Consider the following 17,607-nt stretch of genomic DNA (forward strand, 5'->3'; position numbering starts at 1 on the left):
AAAGCGAACCAAGCTGCACCACGACGCCAGCTCAAGTGAAAATGCATACCCATGGTATGGCTACACTTTCACTTCTATAATTGGTCAAAACAACTCCATTTCCATCCAATCCCTGCTCTATAATCTCAATAACGATTGCTATTGGTCAAAACGCGTTTCCCATACAATCGTCCGCGCACGCCAACTCCATCACCATGCTGGCCGGCTTCGTGGTGCCCCACGCGCACTACCGCGTGTTCCACGGGGACCCGGCGGCGGACTCGCAGCACGCGGCACCCAACGACCAGTTCCCCTTGGCGCTGAGCCCGCTCCGCGTGGAGGCCGCCCCCACCGACCTCCACCTGCGGGAGTTCGCCCAGCTAGAGGTGCAGGTCAAGGCGCTGCAGCTGCAGGCCAACGCCGTGGGCGACGCCGTAAGCGGCTCATTGGCCGAGTGTTTCTTGTTCTACCCGCGACTGTTCACGGTAGAATCGTTCGCGTGGCCGGACTTTCTAGCCGCAGTTTTCACCAAAATGGCCGAACATTTCGCTTCAAGGTAGGGCGGGAAGGTAGAACGACGAGGGCGGAGGTTAGAACGAGACTGATTTTTTGTGATTTTCTTTGTAGTGAAAACGACATTGTTCGAAGCGCCATCTTGAAGGCTTTCCAGCGTGCGAAAGCACACGTGGCTCAAGTGAACGACCCCTCCAAGGTCTGTGCTGGATCTGGTGAAATAGGTAGAGTGATATTTGACTTATTGTGATTTTTGTAGCTACTGGCCCACTTGTCGGGGCCGATGATGCACGCGACCAGTGTTACGGCGCGGACATTGACACTGCAGCTGCTGGCGACGATGCCGTCACTGATTGCGCAGGATTCGGTGGTACAGCAGCATATTGTGAAGAAAATTTCTGCTGAAGATCGTGATGAACGTTCGGCTGCAATTGAAGCAGCGCGTGCATTCCTGCCACTTTCGCCTTCGTTTCGGAAGGACGTGCTGGTGTTGGCTTTGGAGTCGAAATCGGCCACTTCGTGTTGTTTGGTGGCGGATGCGGTGTCGACTTCTGCGGAAGCGCAACGGGCGTGGACACACTGCGCGGAGTTGTATGAGCGTCTCACTGATGACAAAAGTGCAGTGGCTAGTGTTCGTGGTATGGCGACGCTGACCGCAGCTTACCCCGGCGCTTTACTATCGATGCATGGCCAATTACTTCATCACGTGCTTGACCACGACCCCCGTGCTGTTGTGCGGAATTTTGCTCTGCTGTCTACGCAGCAACTTATTACGAGTGGTGGCGAGGATGGACAGATTAGAACCGTACTGGAAGGCGTGTTCTCGCGGGTGCGAGGTTCGCATACGGGGCCAGGCCGAACGCAGATGCGGCTCAAGTTGTCGGCTTTGCTTCTTCTTGAAAAGTGGTCGTCCGTTGTCCAAGATTTGGGAGAAAAGGCTGAAGCATTTCTCAAGAGGTCCCAGACGTGGCTCTCTACTACCACCGACGTGCGCTTCGGAAAGACCTACACTTTAATCATCGCAAATATTGCTCGCCAGAAGCTTGCACTTGCTGGAACGAAATCACCAGAGCATGGTCTTGATGAGCTATTTCAACTGCTGCACCCACGTGCTGCTGTCGCTGCCAAGAACACTTGGAATTACGCGCTGGATGCGATTGCTCAGTTAAGCCAAGAATTTCCTGAGCTGCTCGCAACGCATGTTGCTTCAAGGTTGGTGGAGCTGCTCGCAGTACCAATAGAAAGCAACACTGAAGGTTATAAGCTCCGGAGAACAATCGTCTTCAGGGTACTTGGAGCTCAGCTTCGACCACCTAGTGTCGACATGATTCGCAAACAGCTCCCAATGCTACTGAAGGAAATATCAACTGTTGGGTGCACAGATGCACAGCGATTGCGCGCAGTTGCTGCTACGTTTTTCCTCTGGACCCAGGACATGACGTTGCCTAGCAGTGACGATGGCCAAGTAGCAAACCCCACTACTGTCGACTTCGAGCGGCAACTTCTCAGTTCCGACCACTACGAGACGCACGCTGATCGATATGAGATGGCGAAGCTCGCGATTCTGCGTGGTCGTTTCACCCTGGCTACGCAGCTGATGGAGGTGATTGCAGCGAAGGCGGATAGCGAATGTTTTGGTGGGTGGTTGCATGCTTTACAGACGCTGTGCGAAGCCGAGTCACGCATTTCAAAAGATCGAGCAGTGCACTTGGAAAGTCTTCAGTCGCTGGCGCGCACGAGAATGTATCTTCAAGCAGCACGCACATCAAGTTTTCGCTTTGATCTACAGCTCCATTTAGTTGCACTTCGACTCGAGTGGGTACAACTTTTACAGAGCGCACAGCAACTTGCAGGCGAAGCTGCATTTACCAACTCTCCCGGTAACCCAGTTGGACGGGAGGGGCAGTTGAGCAACCAATTGCGCACCCTTGCCCACAAATTTGGCGTGCTGCGTGCCTTGTTACTTGGCGCCGATCAGCGTGACCTGGATGCACTTCAATCTCAAGCAAACTCGTGCAGTTTGCTAGCGTCAGCAGTAGAAGGGTTCCTGCTGCTTAGGTCTCCAAACTCCATTGACTTCCCTCGAGTGAGAGAGTCCACAATTAGCAGTTCCCAATGGAATTTGCAAATGTTGAAGGTGTTAGGCGAGGATGTGAGTGGCAAGTTGGACCGCGTTGCCAAGCTCTCGCCTTGTCGTCAACCCGGTGTAGGGGCACGCGTGCTGCAACAACTTCTCGTTGCTCTTTGTGCTGTTTCTCCTCCGATGCCGAAACTATTTTTCTGTTCTCGACTGCGTAGTCAACAACGTCTGCTATCAAGTGCAGGTTTCCTGACCTACGCTGAGAACACGGCGTTCACGGCGAAGCCACGCTCACGGTCTCAACTAGGCGTCTCATTGGGCACGGACTTTACAAGTGTACTGAAGGGTGCACTAGCGCTATCACGTAGCGCACAACGTTACTGGCGGGAGCGAGCGGAAGCAATCGAGGCTGAAGTGCTCGTGTGTTTGGCTGGTGCTGGGACCAGCAGTGTGAACTCTGGCTCGTCCATTTACGAACTCGCTGATGGATCAACAAAGGAAAAAGTTGTGCAGCATCGATCGATCGTAAATCTGCCGGTGGCGTGGGGTCAAGTGATTGAGGCAGAAGCAGTTGAAGAAGATGGTCAGGTGATGGTCTACCTGCCCTTCGAGACGCCAGTGCATGTTAAGGCGACCAGTTTGACTCTTAAGGGCTCGTTTGTGTTGGTGGCGAAACTTGCACTGGTCGATTGTCAAGGCGAGAGATGGCCCTTGGCAGCTACGGGGTGCCGACGAGGCTTCATCGTGTACTGAGAGTTCTAAAGCATGTAGAGGTGTGAAAGCAGATGGATAAACCGGTGCAACAAGTCGCCTGCGTTTTGTTGACTGAGGAGGGTGCTGCGCGATCCAGTTCTTTGAAAACATGACCCGATCTACACTATCAGATTCCATCTTGTATGTCGTGAGTGAAGTCTCTTCTCGTGTTGCAGAACAAGAAAAGCAACCGCTTAGCTGTTATACGAATTGACTTCCTTACCACCGCCAGTGATAATTTGCTACTTCAAAGGCTTCTGATCTAGGACAGGAGGAACAAACAAGAGCCACTGAGCAGTTTACATACGCCCGAGCGTTCTTGGACATCTTCGTGGCGTTCGCAGAGTTGAAATATTCATCGGCGGTAGCTCGGTCTTACGCGACGCTGGCCACCTTGACATTTCCCTGTTGTTTGAACCGATCCAAGTACCCACCTTCGCGCATAAGCTCGAAAAAGTGACCTTGGCCTTTGCTCACCAGCTCTGCTGGGGACGCGAACTCGACTAGGCGGCCCCCATCAAGAACTAAAATCCTGTCAAAGTCTAGGATGGTGTCCAGCCGATGAGCAATAGTGAGCACCGTCGAGTTTGCGAATGCTGTTCGGATCACGCGTTGTAACTTTTGATCCGTCTCGTGATCGATTGCAGCGGTCGCCTCGTCGAAGATTACGATACGCGAGTGGCGGAGCAACGCTCGAGCCATGCACAACATTTGCCGCTCACCGACGCTGAAATTTTCGCCATTCTCTTCTACGATCATCAATTTACTCTCGTCTTCAGCAACGCGCTCGTCCAAGCCAACCTCACGAATCGACTCCCATAGCCGTTCGTCCTCAAACTCATCAAATGGATCAAGGTATTCACGCAGCGGCCCTTTGAAGAGTACCGGGGTTTGCGGGATGATCGACAATTTTTCACGGAGCGACTTCAGACCAATTCGTCCGACGTCAACGCCATCGATCGAAATACTACCCGAAGCCAGCTCGCTGATTCGAAACAGAGCCATAGTTAGGCTTGACTTGCCGGCTCCGGTGCGTCCAACGATTCCGATTTTCTGGCCACCATTAACGGTGAAGCTCAAGTTGCGTAGAACCAGCTCTCCATTTTGCTTGTACCGGAACGAAACCTTGTCGAAGGCAATAGATCCGATGGACGGCCAATCCAGCTGGGCAGATGGATCCATCATTTTAACGCGGCCAGGAGCTTCTTGTTCGATGTCAATGTATTCCTGCATCCGCTCAGGGCTTATCATCACCGTCTCGATGCGAGTCAGTGATCGAATAATACCCTCCAAATTAGCCGCAATTTTCAGCGAGTACGAAAATGCCAAGCCGATGATCGCGGCATTGAGCTGACGATGAAGCAGTACGAGAGAAGACGTAACCACTAGCAGCAGCAAACTACCCACAAGTTGGATGCGCAGTGAAAACCACTGTGAAACGTACACTTGTGCGTACCAAATCTTGTGGTTTGCGTCGAGCTTCGCACTGCTAGTCTCGAAAAAGCGCTCGACTTGTCCGAAGGCACGAACGACTGACGCACCGTCGACAGACTCGGACATGTGATTTAGAACTGGGGCTTGTGTAGTCTTGGACAAGCGCTGTAATTCTCGTGCAGGAGAGATGTAGAAGCTGCCGACCGCCAAGTACACGGCGATAACTGGAAGCAGCATCAATCCTTTCCATTGAATCAAGAAGGCGGCCGTGGCCAGGCTACAGCCAACCGAGAACGCGTTCGCCACAAGTGTGCCAAACATGAAAGGAATTTGTACGTCCACTGCAGCAACGTCACCGCCATAGCGAGTCAACACACGTCCAATCGGATTTGCGTCGAAGAAACGCATGGGCGCGTGCATGAGAGAGTGTGTCATCCGGTCGAACAAACTCCTAGCTGCACGGATGCCATAGATCGTGACGATCACAGTCCTCCCAAATACCATAAACGCTGCCAATAGTCCGAGGCTGGCGTACACACCCAGTCGGTAAGCCGTATGGGCATTCGCGCTTGCGGCCTCTTTTCCGAGTGTAGCTGCATCATTGGACCAGCTGCTCAACCAAAAATCGCTGCTGATCTGGAGCGCTTGCCACAGCATTTGCGAGAAAAGAATGGCGGCCACGATAGGTAGGCCACCTACTGCGTAGTAATAGGCCTCAAACACGTGACGAGAAACTCGGCCATCCGATCGCTCTTCGTCTTGAATAAGTCTGCCTCTCTCATCATCGCGGACGCCCGAGAAGCTCAACGATTTTGTCATGAGGGGGTGAAGACTTCCTTTAACTGGGGAGGCAAGTGCGGCTTCGTCACTGAATTCGTTGACTGCCTCCTCCGACCCTGTGCTATCACTCGTGCTGACTTGTGTGGTCACGTCACTACCTCCAAAGGCTGAGAGAGCGTACGAATCTCTGCCCATGGGAGAAACGAGTGGCTCAAACTCTAGTTGGCTTCCATTGTAATGTGTCTCCACAACGGTACCCACTTCGTCAACTGTTACCGCACGCGTAATGTGGCTCGATGCAATGATCTCGGGGTTGTGAGTGATCAAAATGACTGTCTTATGCCGGAGCAGCCCAAGCAAGCACTTTTGGAAAATCTCGTTCTGCACGATCGCATCTACAGCCGACAGCGGTGAGTCCAGTATATAAATGTTTGCATTGCTGTAGCAAGCACGCGCCAGTGCAATACGCGCTTGTTGGCCTCCCGACAAATTGATTCCCCGCTCTCCAATCTCGGTGAGATCACTGGCTGGCAATGATTGAAGATCACTTGACAGAGCACAAGCATCCATGATCTTGTCGTACCTCTTGCGTTCAAACGGACGACCAAACAGGATGTTATCCCTCACTGTCATATTCTGTATCCACGGCTGCTGTGAGCAATATGCCACGCTACCACCCACAAATACTGTTCCTTTGCGTTTCTCCATTTCGCCAAGCAGTGCAGAGCACAAAGAGGACTTCCCGCAGCCCACCGTTCCTTGAATCACCAAGAAATCGCCGGTCTTCACTTCGAGATTCACATTTGTCAAGAGCGACAAGCCATCTTTGTCCCACGCGAACTCGCCGTCTTCCACAGCGACAATCACATCTTTCGCGATAAATCTGTCGACATAGGAGCCATTGATCGACACGACACTGCTCGCGTCCAATTCGGGCATGTGCAAGAAAGACGAAATCCGCTCAAGCGCGACGTTGCACTGGATAATCATCGAGATGATGAATGTGATGCTGCGAAGTGGTGCCTGGATCAACAGGAACAGCGCGAGACTCGTGAACACAATCGCTGGCGTAAGGTCTCGGTGTAGCACGACCGAAAATGTACCGAACGCAGCAATACTGATGAAGACCGGCATTCCCCATAAGAGCACGATGCTCAATGACGTCATAATCCGCATTCGAAGTAGCGAGTGCAGCTCGGTTTCTCGTGCTGCGTTGATCCTCGCCGAAATAGGGTCCTCCCAGGCATTCAACTTGATGATCCCCACTGCCTTGAACGCCTCCGTCACCTTCTTCATCCTCTTGTCCTTGTTGCGTCTCAGCTCCCGTTGCAGCGTGTGCATCTTTTCAGACACCAAATGGTTAAGCCACAACATCAACACGATCACTGCAATCCCAGCAAACGCCGCAACATTCAGCACGCGGACCAGCATGTAGCTAACCACGACGATTTGCAACGGGATGAGCCACATTTGATGCACCACGAGCGCTGTGCGCACCAGCGACTCACAATCTGCCGTGTACATGTTGGTGAGTTCCCCCGTCGATTTTTTCTTGCGGGAACTTGCGCTCAACTTCATCATCTTCCGGTACAGCAAAGTCTTCAATAAACTGATGCACTGGATAGCCGTGACCTCGTTCTGCAGGCCCGTGTAGCAGTCGGCCATCGCCTGCACCACTTGAGCAACGAACACGAGCCCGACCCACACTGCTGCAGTCCTCATCACGTTCTCCTCCTCTGTTTTAGTATTCGACAGCGCGGAAACTACTCGGTTAAGTGCCATGGGTCCCACTAAGTTGCACAACATTGACACGAACATTGTCAGCCCCGTGAGGAAGAACTGGAAGCCGAAAACGCGGGCGAAAGCTCTGGGGAGGGACTGGTTCTGGTCGTTTAGTGGTCTCTGGAACCTCTGGATGATAGCATTCGCTTGGATGGAGGGGCGTAGCGGCCACACATCACTGGCGTCGAGTTGTTGTCTGTGTGCTTGGAGCATCAGAGGCCTGACCCACGACAGGAAGATCCTGGACAAGAAACTGGCAGAGCTCTGAGGGTGAGCGGGAGGGTGGCGCTTGCTGCTGTTGTCTTGGAACGTGGAATAGTTGCGCCATGGTGCGGATGCCATAGCGGAGCAGTGCGTGCCACGAAGCAAATTGCCGAATGAGACGGCTTCGATCGGATCTCGACTGATCAAGTTGAAGTGGATTGCAAATCAGGGTTACCACATAAAATGCACACAAACTGCGGGCAAATAAATACAGGTAGCTAGGATCCCGACTAGAGTAATGTAATATCGAGCAGGACGCGCACTCTGCCATCTCAACGTCCCCGACCATGGCCAAACAAGCACTTACGACTACGCACTTGCCTAGTATCGCTCACTTCGCGGCGCTTCTTCTATTTTTCTGCTACGTGGTTTTAGATTGCAAGAGGTGAGAGTGCCCTAACTTGCCATCCGACAGAAGCCAAAAGCACGTGCGGCCGAAAAGTTTTGCGGACCACTCTACGTGTTTTTCACTACCGTTTTTTGCACATAGCGGTGCTTCTGAAAGCACTAGGTTTTGTTCGTACACTTCGATCGCCATTCTACGCTTGAATAGACAAGAATCTTGTAGGCTACCAAAACAAATGGTCAATCTGTAGCCTATACTGTAGGCGTTATAAACGAATATAAAACATGAGCAATGCTGTATTTGTTTAGAGCATGTCTAATATGCGGGGTAAGACGGTAGCCCAGAGCAATGCAGCTGATGTTTGCCCGGATTTCATGAGTAATGCAGCTAGATGTACGATTGCAACATGTAGCGGGTAAACCATCAAAGCTGGCTCACTTCTTCTGGAAATTGAGGAAACGCATGGCCAGCAGTGTCAACACGCGGACGAAGGCAACAAAAGCGAGCAGGACCCCGCAGTTTCTCCAGATATCGTCGTGCTTCATCCCGAAGTTGCTCTCCAGATATGTCTTGACTGTAATCCCGTCCGGCAGCGCTGGTGGAACGTTCGTCATACGATTGCATCCGATGGAGCTGTCATCGCCACCACTGGGACAATCGCCAAACACTATCGTTGACAACGCTGAAAGCGTGTACATCAGTGGGTTGGCGTGGTAGATCCACTTGAGGCCTGCAGGCAGAGCAGCAGCCGGGGGACTGAAGCCAGAGAAAAGGAAAGTGATCAGGTTCACTACCATCCCCAGGATCTCGGCGACTTCCACGTTCGGAGACGCAAACACGACGAGCTCAGCGAGGTACTCTTGGAACAGCACGGCCAGGGATAGGATGAGGTAAAATGTGCAGAAGGCACCAGCTCCCGAAAACCCGACCACCGGATAGACGATGGCCACGAACACCAATACTGCAGCACAAGTATACGGGATCTCCACTATGCTTGAGCCGAAAAAGTACCAGAAGCAGTTGTACGTCTGCGCTGCACGCTCACGGTAGAACACGGCACGCTCCGCTGCTGCAACAGGTACCATGCTGTTGAAGGCTATAATTCCAATGAAACCCAACACGGAAAACACCATGCCCATCCCAGAGTTGACGCCCGCGTACGAGTTGTAGTCAGTATCCAGATACGTGATGCCTGTAAGCAGTCCCATGACCAGCGAGATTCCAAAGCGAGTCAAGTTGTACGACGCCGTTCGCCAGTACATGTTGAAGAAACGCTTCGACAAAAACCTCATCTGTGTCAGCTCCGTTGCAGCACGCTTGTCCGCGTACTCGAGCGCTGGAATCGAGGGCGACGGGCGACACACACCTTCGCGATCCAAACCGGACTGTAAACGCTCGAATACGGAACTTGATTTGAAAAGGCTGGCGAAGTCCATCTTTTCCGCGTCACTGTTCCCGACACCGGCTCCTATCACTTCCAGCATCCAAGAAGCCGGATTGTGGTTTCCCCTCAACGCCTCCACACCGTCGATTGCTTCAAAATAAGCGATCATTTCCTGAGCATTCGTGCCCAACTCGCCCGCGAACACCATCTCACCACCGCGCTTCAGCAACAATAAATTGTCGAACACCTGGAAAACCTCTGCCGATGGCTGATGGATTGTACACACCACGGTGCGGCCCGTATCCGCCACCTTGCGCACGCCGTCCATGATCAGCTTCGCGGATCGCGCATCCAGGCGACTCGTGGGCTCGTCCAAGAAGAGCACACTGGGCTGGGCCGCCAATTCGACGCCAATGGTCAATCGCTTCATCTGCTCCATTGAGCTGCCGCGAATGATTTGATCTGCGATCGGGGTCAGGTCCAGTAGGTCCAAGCAAGTGTCCACCGAGCCGTACTTGGAACTGTCCGATACGTCTGCACCCTGGCGTAAGAACGCACTGAATGTCAGAGCCTCCCGGATCGTTGACGACTCGGAGTGGACATCCATCTGCTCACAGTACCCCGTTGAGCGGCGAATGGACAAGTCAGTAGCCGGATGGCCGTTGAGCAAAATCTGTCCTTGGATCTTGCCACCGGTCTTGCGTCCGGCGATCACGTCCATCAACGTCGTCTTTCCGGCGCCAGATGACCCCATGAGTGCCGTGATAGTACCGGGCAGTGCGTATCCGCTAATGCCTTTAAGCAGGTCGATGTTCTCCTTGGGGTTGACGGGGTCCGACACGGTATACCACAGATCTGTGAACGCTATCGTGACGGGCACGAATTGCTTCTCCTCGGTGGGAGCTACCGAAACGACTGCCTCAGCCCTCATAGGAATGCTTCGTGGAGTCTGAGCGAGGGCGTATCCATCCTGTTTCGAGGCGCTGGTATTGTCTTCCTTATCAAGAGCTATGTTCTCAGGATTTTCGTATCGGTGGTACTCCAGCGCCAGGAACGAGCAAAGCAGGAAGAAGACGTACGAAACCACCATGTAGATCATGCCATACCAAATCCAGTATCTCTCCGACGGGACCTCATACGTGCTAAGCGCGTACTCTCCCATCTTCATGTCGTACTTGGTGCAGTAGTCAACGCCATCATACACACAGGTGTCGAAGCGTGATTCCGTGTACTGGTTGACAGCGAGCGCACGGACACCCCACCCAACGGGATTGATCCAGTATATCCAAACAAGATAGTCTGGGATCTGGTCTTTCGTGATCGTAAAGCCCGCAAACAGGATGAAGAGCTCTACAATCACACCCGAAATTGGATTTGCCATGAGCACATTTGGCGATGCACATGCCAAGAAGAAGAAAATCGCCCCGACCGAAATGTTAACCATACACAACGTCACCACGAAGAGAACGAAGCTCCAGAACGAGCCCACGAAGCCACACATCCAATACACAATCACGCTAAACACCACCGTTTCCAGTATGATAGGAGGTATCTGGCTGACAGAACTGGACAATACGTACGACGCTGTTCGGTAGAAATTGGCTCCACGCTGCTTGTAAAACACGCCACGGGTAGCGATGAAGGTCGGGATCTGTGCCATCAGAGCCAATGACAAGCAAAGCACCGTCTCGAAGATGATGCCCATCACCAACTGCGGATCCGTTGGATCAACTTGGTAGAACACACACCCGTACAACAACGCCATGACAGTATTCATCGCCAATCGTCCGATGAGACCTGACATTTCCCGCTTCATCATTTTCAGTTGCCGATTCATGAGCAAGAGGGTACTAGCCCAAAACGACTGGTAAAACTCCGGTTGATCAGTGAGATTCATCGCCGTGTGTTGAGAATGAATCGAGTCTTCAAGATCCTTTAGCACATGCGAGTACGCAGAAGAGTACTCGAACGCCACGGCAAATTCGTGAGCTGTGCGAGGGACGGACGTGCCTCTCTCATGTTGGAGCTGCTTGTCGGTGCCAAGATCCATCAAGAAATCAGCCACATCACGCTGCGGAGGACATTTGAACCCGAGGTTCTCGAAGTAGCCCAGTGTCTCCTTGCGTGGTCCATGGTACATGACAAAGCCATCGTTCAGAATTATCACGTTGTCAAAAAGAGCGAATACCTCAGGTGATGGCTGCAGAAGTGAAACCACGACGGTCTTCAGGAACTTCTTGGCAATGCTCCTCTGCGTTGTTAGTATGTCGAACGTAGCCGCACTGTCAAGGCCAGTGCTGATCTCGTCCATCATCTTCACGCACGCGTTGCCAAATTCCATCTCGCCCGTCGTTACTCGCTTTCGCTCACCTCCAGATACACCACGCAGCATGGCGTCGCCGAGGACGGTATTCTGGCAGTTTTCGAGACCAAGTTGCTGGGTCACGATGTCTGGATAGTGCTGGTACATTGTCCGAACCGCCTCGAGCGCCTCAGCATTCTCTTCCGGGGAGCCATGCACGAAGTTCTTCGCCCAGTACTCGGACAGGTCTCCACCACAACACGCGTGGGCGAACTCCAATGTCTCCTTAGCTGTCAGCAAGGCGTAGTGCTCATCCCGCTGGGGAACGTACGACACGAGCTGCGGTAGACTGTTGCCAAGCTCGGCGGTGGGGATGCCGTTGTACGTGACTTCGCCCTCGATCGAGATGTTATTCTCCACAGGAAAGCGTCCACTGAGCAGCTTCATCAACGACGACTTGCCGGAGCCAGGTTGTCCAAGCACCAGCGTCATAGTGCCCGGTTTAAAGACCCCACTCACATTCTTGAGAATCTGCTTCTTCACTGTGTGTTTCCTGGTAACCACACCACGGATGCTCTTGATGACTTCATTTGGAAGTGTAGGAAGCGCTGCCTTCACATCGTTCTTGTCTTTCACCACCACGTCAGCCGACAGGGAGACTTCTTTAAAACACACTTCCATTTGCGTCAGTGCCTTCTTTCCCGTCGCCTTTTTCATCCGAGATGTGACTTGGTCATGCAGCTCCAGTGGTCCTAGACTCAGGATGGTCCCGGCATTCTCAAAGGGGTTGCCCTTGTGGTTTGGTAGCGACGCAGCCATAGCGAGGAACCGGAGCCTTTCTGGGATCGCTGCTGGGATCGCTGCAGGGTTGACGACCTTGTTAGAACACCTTCAAATGAAAAGTGATCTCGACTAGGAGGATATCCAGAGTGTGCACTCGCTGGCTAGGAGTGATTGCTGGACTCTCCTTCAGGCCGCTAAGCGTCCATGATCAGCCAAGAGGGCAAACGTTTTTGAATACATGTACGATTGAGCCACCCGACCAATCACCACCGGTTCAATAGCGCACTGCTCCGGTTTGATTTGTTCTTGTATAATACATGTTTGCGAACGCTGTGTGCTGTTGTACGAAGCGTAACGTAAGCAAATTTCAATGAAGAGTGCAGATTAAATTAATACTACATGTGCATAGACTACAGTGTGCATGTACCAACCTGTTGTCAACACGTCCACCAGCGTGTCACATTTTCGTCAGAATGAAGTGCCGCCACATGTATTACGTGAGCTCAGTGCGTATAACGCCACTTGGTTACCTCGAAGTACTTCTGTCGATGTTGAAATAGTGCCTCACCAGGAGCATTAAGACTCGAACGAGGACCATGAAGGCCGATACGACCACACTTTCTCCCAATATCACTGTGCCTCATCTCGAAATTGAGCTCCACACAAACCTTCATGGTCTTCGTGTATCCGATGGCAACTGTCGGCACCACATGCAGGGCGGGTACCAAGTTCTCCAAACTTTCACCCGATACCCGAACGCGTTGAAGAAACGTCTCAATAGCCATTTCATCAGGGCCAGTCCCGTTGCAGCACGCTTTGCTCGTGCACTCGAGTGGAGTCGATGGGAACGGCTGTAATACCCTCGCGACGCAAATTCGATTGCAACCCTTCATGTACACAGCAGTCATTTGAAGCGATGAAGTCCATCGTATCCGCGTTGCTGCTCCCGACACCGGCACCGATCACGACGACCATCCAGATGCTCACCACTTCGCATTTTATCGTTGTTATCCGTGGGCTAAAAAAACCCTCTATTTTCCTGGATCCCTTGTTAGGCTAGCCAGACGCCCTTTACTAGCAGCATTGATATGGTCTCTGTTTCATTTCCCTGGCTCCCGTTGCATTTGCTACCAATTGAAAACAGTAGACGGTCAGATGCACTGCTCACCACCACCATAGCCGCCTCTAGTACCTGTCGAAGTGAGAGGATCAACTGCTGCCTCTGCGCCAAAACCTTCCGTCGTTTCTTGAAAGCGGCAGCAGATTCCGCCACCGCCTTCCCCCACTGTGCATGGACGCGTTGGCGCTCTTCTTCATTCCTCATGAGCTCTAATTCCCGTTTCTCCGGCGTCCATTTAGCCACCTCCTAGCGTCAACTTCACCAGTCAATACTTCAGCTTCTACCGCATTTCAGACGGAGAAAAGCACACCACCACAAAGCAAAATACGTAGCAGTCCACATGACAACGTACATTCGTTCGGATCTCCGCTGCGATGGCCGCGAACAGCCGCCGCTTCCGCCGCTTTTGCACGTTCTTGCGCTTTGTACGTGCGGAACCCATGGCCAAATCCAAGCCTGGCGTAAAGGATATTCAAGTACCGTAATCTATTTTAGTGGTTTGAAAGGCTGTATCATAGGTCCGAGCCGTTTTTAACCGCCGACAAGTTGAAGTGAACTACATTCTGCAATTCCGCACGCGCGCGGGCAATCGAGAGAGCGCCATCTTGCCAGCTAGACACGTCGGTAGGTAGCCCTGTAGCGCTGCATGAATCTTCTACCTCTTGTCGCTTTATTATGCGTTCAATTGCGGTTCGCTCCATGCGCTTCGCGTGGCTGGAGGACTTGTGCAAGTGAAGTAACGGTCGGTTTCCCTCTTTGTCTTGGTGTTTGTATAGGCAGCAACTTGAGCACGCACTCGAAGCCTTCACCATGTTCGAGAAGGTGGTGGAGTCGGTGCTGGAGGAGTACGTGAGTGAGTGGGTGGAGGGTCTGGACTCGGAGAAGATGAAGGTAGCGCTGTTCGCGGGGAAAGTGGAGTTCCGCGACTTGAGGATGCGTGGAGCGGCGCTGGACAAGTTCCAGCTGCCTATGAAGATGAAGTCCGGTACTGTGGGCAGACTGAGCATCAAGGTGCCGTGGAAGAGGCTGACGTCGCAGGCTGTGAAGATCAAGATCGAGGACGTGTTCCTTGTTGTGGAGCCGACGAGTCAGGGTGAAGCAGGGAAAGGTGGGAAGGATGATGACTCGTATTTGCTACGTACGCGATGGGCAAAACAACAGGAAGTAAAAATGTTGGAGTTGGTGGAGACGATGAAGAGTGATGGAGCTATTGCGAGTGGAAGTGAGACTGAAGGAGACGTCGCTGGAGCTGCAGACTCGGACCCAACTGCGTCCTGGGGGTACCGCAAGAAGATTCTGAACACGATTTTGGACAATGTCTCGTTCGAGTTTTCGAATATTCATATTCGGTACGAGGATTCGAGGCACTTGGCGTCTTCAATTCCGTTGGCGCTGGGATTGACGATCGATTCCATTGTAATTTCATCGACGAACGCGAATGGACAAGCTGAATTTGTGGATCGAGCGCAGGCTCGCACTGCGTTTGTTCATCGGCGTCTGGAGATGGTACAGGCCAGCATCTACAGTGACAATGTCGAGGTGTCAGGGGCGAAAGGAAGACAAGGCCCCTCAACTTCGGGCTCAAATATCGTTCATCCTTTCAGTACTCGAATCAATCTTGCGCGAAATCATGATCAGCGGACTGCGGCCACTATCCCAAAGCTGCGATGCTCGGCTGAGATCAGTGCTATTAGGGCGTGTCTAACCCCGCAGCAAAGCACGTTCTTAATTGGCATGGCAGACTTTGTGTCCGCCCATGAGATGTACTTGAAGCGTCTTCATTTCCAACGCAAGCGCCCCAACGTTCCTATTCACTCGGGCGCTCGGCTGTGGTGGCAATATGCACTGCACGGTGTTCAGGAGTTACACCCGAGCACGCTGGCAGGCCAAAAGGCAGCAACGACTGTAGCCGGTGGAAATTCATCTCGTAAGTCAAGTGCTGTCTCTCGTCGGTGCAACTGGAAACTATTTGCAACACTGTGGTTCGCTCGAAAAGAATACATTCGTTTGCACAAGAATATGCTGCGTGCTGCAAAGAAGAAGAAGTTGGACGTTGAGAGTGTGTTGGCTGATCGAGCCCGGCTTCATCAGCTCGAGGACATTTTAGATGTGGAGACTATTGTCTTTTTCCGGCAGTGTGCCACCAGAGAGATTGAAATTGAAGGTCAGGGGCATGATTCTCCTCGAAAACTGGCCCAGTGGAAATCGAAATGGTCTTCTGGAAGGACATCGAGTGGAAGTTCCAGCACCGCATCATCAACTCACCGAGAAAACACCTTGGATAAACTGGATATATATTTATCAGTGAACGAACGAATGCACGCATCATCGGAAGCTCGTACCCCAAGCTCACACGAGGAAAGAAGCATAGCGGCATTGCTGATGGCGTTGGATCTGGTCGTCATCAGTTTCGAGGTTGTGCTTGTCGAGGAGTACAAGGTCGGAGACCAGTCGGACACCCGAGACTTCTTGCGGTTTGAGCTCAATGAGTTCGTTGTGACAGTGCTGCAGCGTACGAGTTCATCAACTGTTTCATCGCGTATCACATCTGTTCAGATCCTCGATTTCCGTCAAATGTATGAAGCTGCTTCGCTAGAGAAGAAGGAGCCGCAGGCTCTTTTGTCCATGATAGATTCTGATGTGTCGAGTGGAAATATTACGTCACGCAAGAGTCCGTTCGTAGAGCTCAACATTGAAACCTCTGAGAACAAGTTCCAACTTGATTGTGGTTTTGAGCGATTCCGCTACATCCACAATCTGTACGCCGCATCGAAACTTCGCGCATATTTTATACCGAGAGCAGAAGATATGGTATTATCAGTTCCCGTCAAAGTCGAAGCACACCCTGTACTATCCAGACAGGCGGGAAAAAAAACTACTGAACTACTTCGAAAGACCTCAGTTGATAATGCTTTTGGCGTTTCTAAAAGTTCCGAAACTCGCCGAAACAGCAATGTGGGAACTTCTCGGCCAATTCATACCAAAGAAATCGTGTTCTCGGTTAAATTCCCCGAGATCGACGTGTTTGTCCATACGACTGATGCTTCAGCAGAAGTCGAAGTCAGGCTCGTTGGAACGCATTTTCAAAATGGATCAGCCCACAACACGTTTGAGTTATCAATCGACGGCGCGGAGACCTACTTTTTAGATGCAGATGCTTCTGAAGAAAAAAACTTGAACAATTCATCTGCAACTGATCCGAATCATAGGCAGCGCGCTACGCTCATGAAAACGGCTCGATTAGTATTTTACGGTGAAAAACTCGTGGAAGGCTACCTGGTTCCGAAGTGGCAGATGACCTGTACAGCACCACCCATCCAGTTTGCGATGTCCAGTAAACAATACCAACAACTACTACAGGCATCTGCAGAATGGCAATCTCCCAATCACGGGAACGATATGACAACACCTACTTCAGCTGCTCAATTTATTGCCGAAGACGAGCGGCTCAATGTCTGCATTTCCATTCCCCACGTATCAATCGATTTTGATAGCGAAGGACCAATCCAAGAAGCGCTTAGCGCGGCATCTGATGAGCCAGAAACGATCACTGGATTTCAGCTGGACATTCGGGACTTAAACGTGATGGCACGGTTCTCTTCTGTTGCGCAGGCTGCTGCTGTTGATACGAGCTTGCTTAGACTTACAAAACGTGGTAAGCAACGTTCGCTAGAAGACGCCAACGTGGCTGTGCCCTCTTCGATCGAAGTGACAAATCCGACGACAGTATCGACGGAGGCAAACGCTCCCGACCGACCATACGATGGAAGCACCGGATACCGCACCAACAAACTATTTGAGCTGCGTGGGAAAACGAGTGTACTAATATCAAGCGCTGCACCACTTCTGGGCGAAGTGAACATCGAGCAAGCCGCGCTCTACTGGGATCAAGAATTGCTTGTTGCCCTAGCTCAGTACCACCAAAAGACCGAAATTTCCAAGCTAAATGACCTTACGTCTGCTTCCTCGTCCAACATGGCAAGTACATCAAGTGTGGAGGTTGAAGTCTTGGATACTCCAGTAATGTCGGACGTGGTGACAGGTCTATCCGAAGAAATCTTGCTTGAAACCGTGGCTCGCTTCGCGC

The 17,607-nt window shown here is 52.0% G+C and overlaps 4 protein-coding genes across 4 annotated transcripts; 2 read left to right on the forward strand and 2 right to left on the reverse strand.

Moving 5' to 3' along the window:
• Window positions 1-194: 194 nt before the first annotated feature.
• On the forward strand, window positions 195-3,325 carry KRP23_11072 (Integrator complex subunit 7; the record flags this gene model as incomplete). Its single annotated transcript, XM_067881588.1, has 3 exons — window positions 195-535; window positions 607-691; window positions 752-3,325. 3 exons carry the CDS (start codon window positions 195-197, stop codon window positions 3,323-3,325), a joined length of 3,000 nt encoding a protein of 999 aa, XP_067740883.1.
• Window positions 3,326-3,452: 127 nt separating this feature from the next.
• KRP23_11073 (ABC transporter C family member 2) lies at window positions 3,453-7,663 on the reverse strand (the record flags this gene model as incomplete). The annotated part of the gene is made up of 3 exons (XM_067881589.1): window positions 3,453-3,486; window positions 4,440-5,726; window positions 6,123-7,663. The coding sequence occupies 3 exons, from the start codon at window positions 7,661-7,663 to the stop codon at window positions 3,453-3,455; spliced, it is 2,862 nt and encodes a 953-aa protein (XP_067740884.1).
• A 5,837-nt stretch (window positions 7,664-13,500) lies between these two features.
• KRP23_11074 (uncharacterized protein) lies at window positions 13,501-13,962 on the reverse strand (the record flags this gene model as incomplete). The annotated part of the gene is made up of 3 exons (XM_067881590.1): window positions 13,501-13,527; window positions 13,593-13,766; window positions 13,873-13,962. The coding sequence occupies 3 exons, from the start codon at window positions 13,960-13,962 to the stop codon at window positions 13,501-13,503; spliced, it is 291 nt and encodes a 96-aa protein (XP_067740885.1).
• Window positions 13,963-14,330: 368 nt separating this feature from the next.
• Window positions 14,331-17,320, forward strand: KRP23_11075 (putative vacuolar protein sorting-associated protein 13A; the record flags this gene model as incomplete). Its single annotated transcript, XM_067881591.1, has 2 exons — window positions 14,331-16,279; window positions 17,248-17,320. The coding sequence occupies 2 exons, from the start codon at window positions 14,331-14,333 to the stop codon at window positions 17,318-17,320; spliced, it is 2,022 nt and encodes a 673-aa protein (XP_067740886.1).
• Window positions 17,321-17,607: the final 287 nt, after the last annotated feature.

Source organism: Phytophthora ramorum, assembly GCF_020800215.1.
Source record: "Phytophthora ramorum isolate Pr-102 chromosome Unknown Phyram_PR-102_s0011, whole genome shotgun sequence".
NCBI classification, from domain to species: Eukaryota; Oomycota; class Peronosporomycetes; order Peronosporales; family Peronosporaceae; genus Phytophthora; species Phytophthora ramorum.